The sequence below is a fragment of the Austrofundulus limnaeus genome, unplaced genomic scaffold (genome assembly GCF_001266775.1).
Source record: "Austrofundulus limnaeus strain Quisiro unplaced genomic scaffold, Austrofundulus_limnaeus-1.0 Scaffold68, whole genome shotgun sequence".
NCBI classification, from domain to species: Eukaryota; Metazoa; Chordata; class Actinopteri; order Cyprinodontiformes; family Rivulidae; genus Austrofundulus; species Austrofundulus limnaeus.
The window spans coordinates 2211980-2212826 of NW_013952470.1; the positions used below are offsets into that span (position 1 = coordinate 2211980).

Consider the following 847-nt stretch of genomic DNA (forward strand, 5'->3'; position numbering starts at 1 on the left):
CCGTTCAGATAAATAAGAGGTGAACCAGTTTAACACAGAGCCAGAAATACCAAAATTATCTCTCAGTCCAATGTTAATTTGTACACTGATGTCAGGACATCTGTGTTTGCAGGAATATTGTTTGGTAAAATATTGTACAATGCTGTGTCCCATTGTTGTTTTTTCAGAAACCTTGAAGCTGACGTTGCCCTGCGCAGCACAGCAGCTGTCTTTACCTACTGCAGGTCCAGAGGTTTGTTTGCAGGGATTTCTCTAGAGGGATCCTATCTGATTGAACGCAAAGAAACAAACCGCAAGTAATGAATGACAAATCTACATGCTGGACATCTCTTCCATTTTAGTGCTTCTTTAATTAAGTGTTTTTGTTTGCAGGTTCTATGGCAGAGACATTCGGGCGTCTGCCATTTTGATGGGTGACGTTGATCCTCCCGGAGAGTGCTATGACCTTTACCACATTTTGGACCTCTACACTGAGGCCTACACTACCGATAGGACCAACAAGAGCATGCGTGCTAAGGTACAGCTCACAGATCAAAAGCATCGGTTTAAAACGTAATGATTTTGTTAGTTTTCACTTGGAGATGCAGCAGAAAACAGCTGTCAGTCCCTTTGTACTGTGGATATCATCAAAAGATGGAATTGGCTCAAAGGTACAACTTTTGTGATGTGCCCTGGTGGGTGAAGAGACAGAACATCCAAGCTTCTGTAGCTTTTTCTGTCTGATCTTATTTTTTTTTACCTTTTTAGACCATTTAAAATTAATTTTTAAAGGGATCCATGATTAGTTGTAACATTAGACTTTGTTTGATAAACATACACTCACCGGCCACTTTATTAGGTACACCAC

The 847-nt window shown here is 40.5% G+C and overlaps 1 protein-coding gene across 1 annotated transcript; it reads left to right on the forward strand.

Annotated features, from left to right (window-relative positions):
• Nucleotides 1-167: 167 nt before the first annotated feature.
• LOC106518894 (SH3 domain-containing YSC84-like protein 1) lies at nucleotides 168-517 on the forward strand (the record flags this gene model as incomplete). The annotated part of the gene is given in 2 exon segments (XM_014010327.1): nucleotides 168-296; nucleotides 373-517. Coding segments are annotated over 2 exon segments (274 nt in total), but the record flags the coding sequence as incomplete, so codon positions are not given.
• Between the last annotated feature and the right edge of the window lie 330 nt (nucleotides 518-847).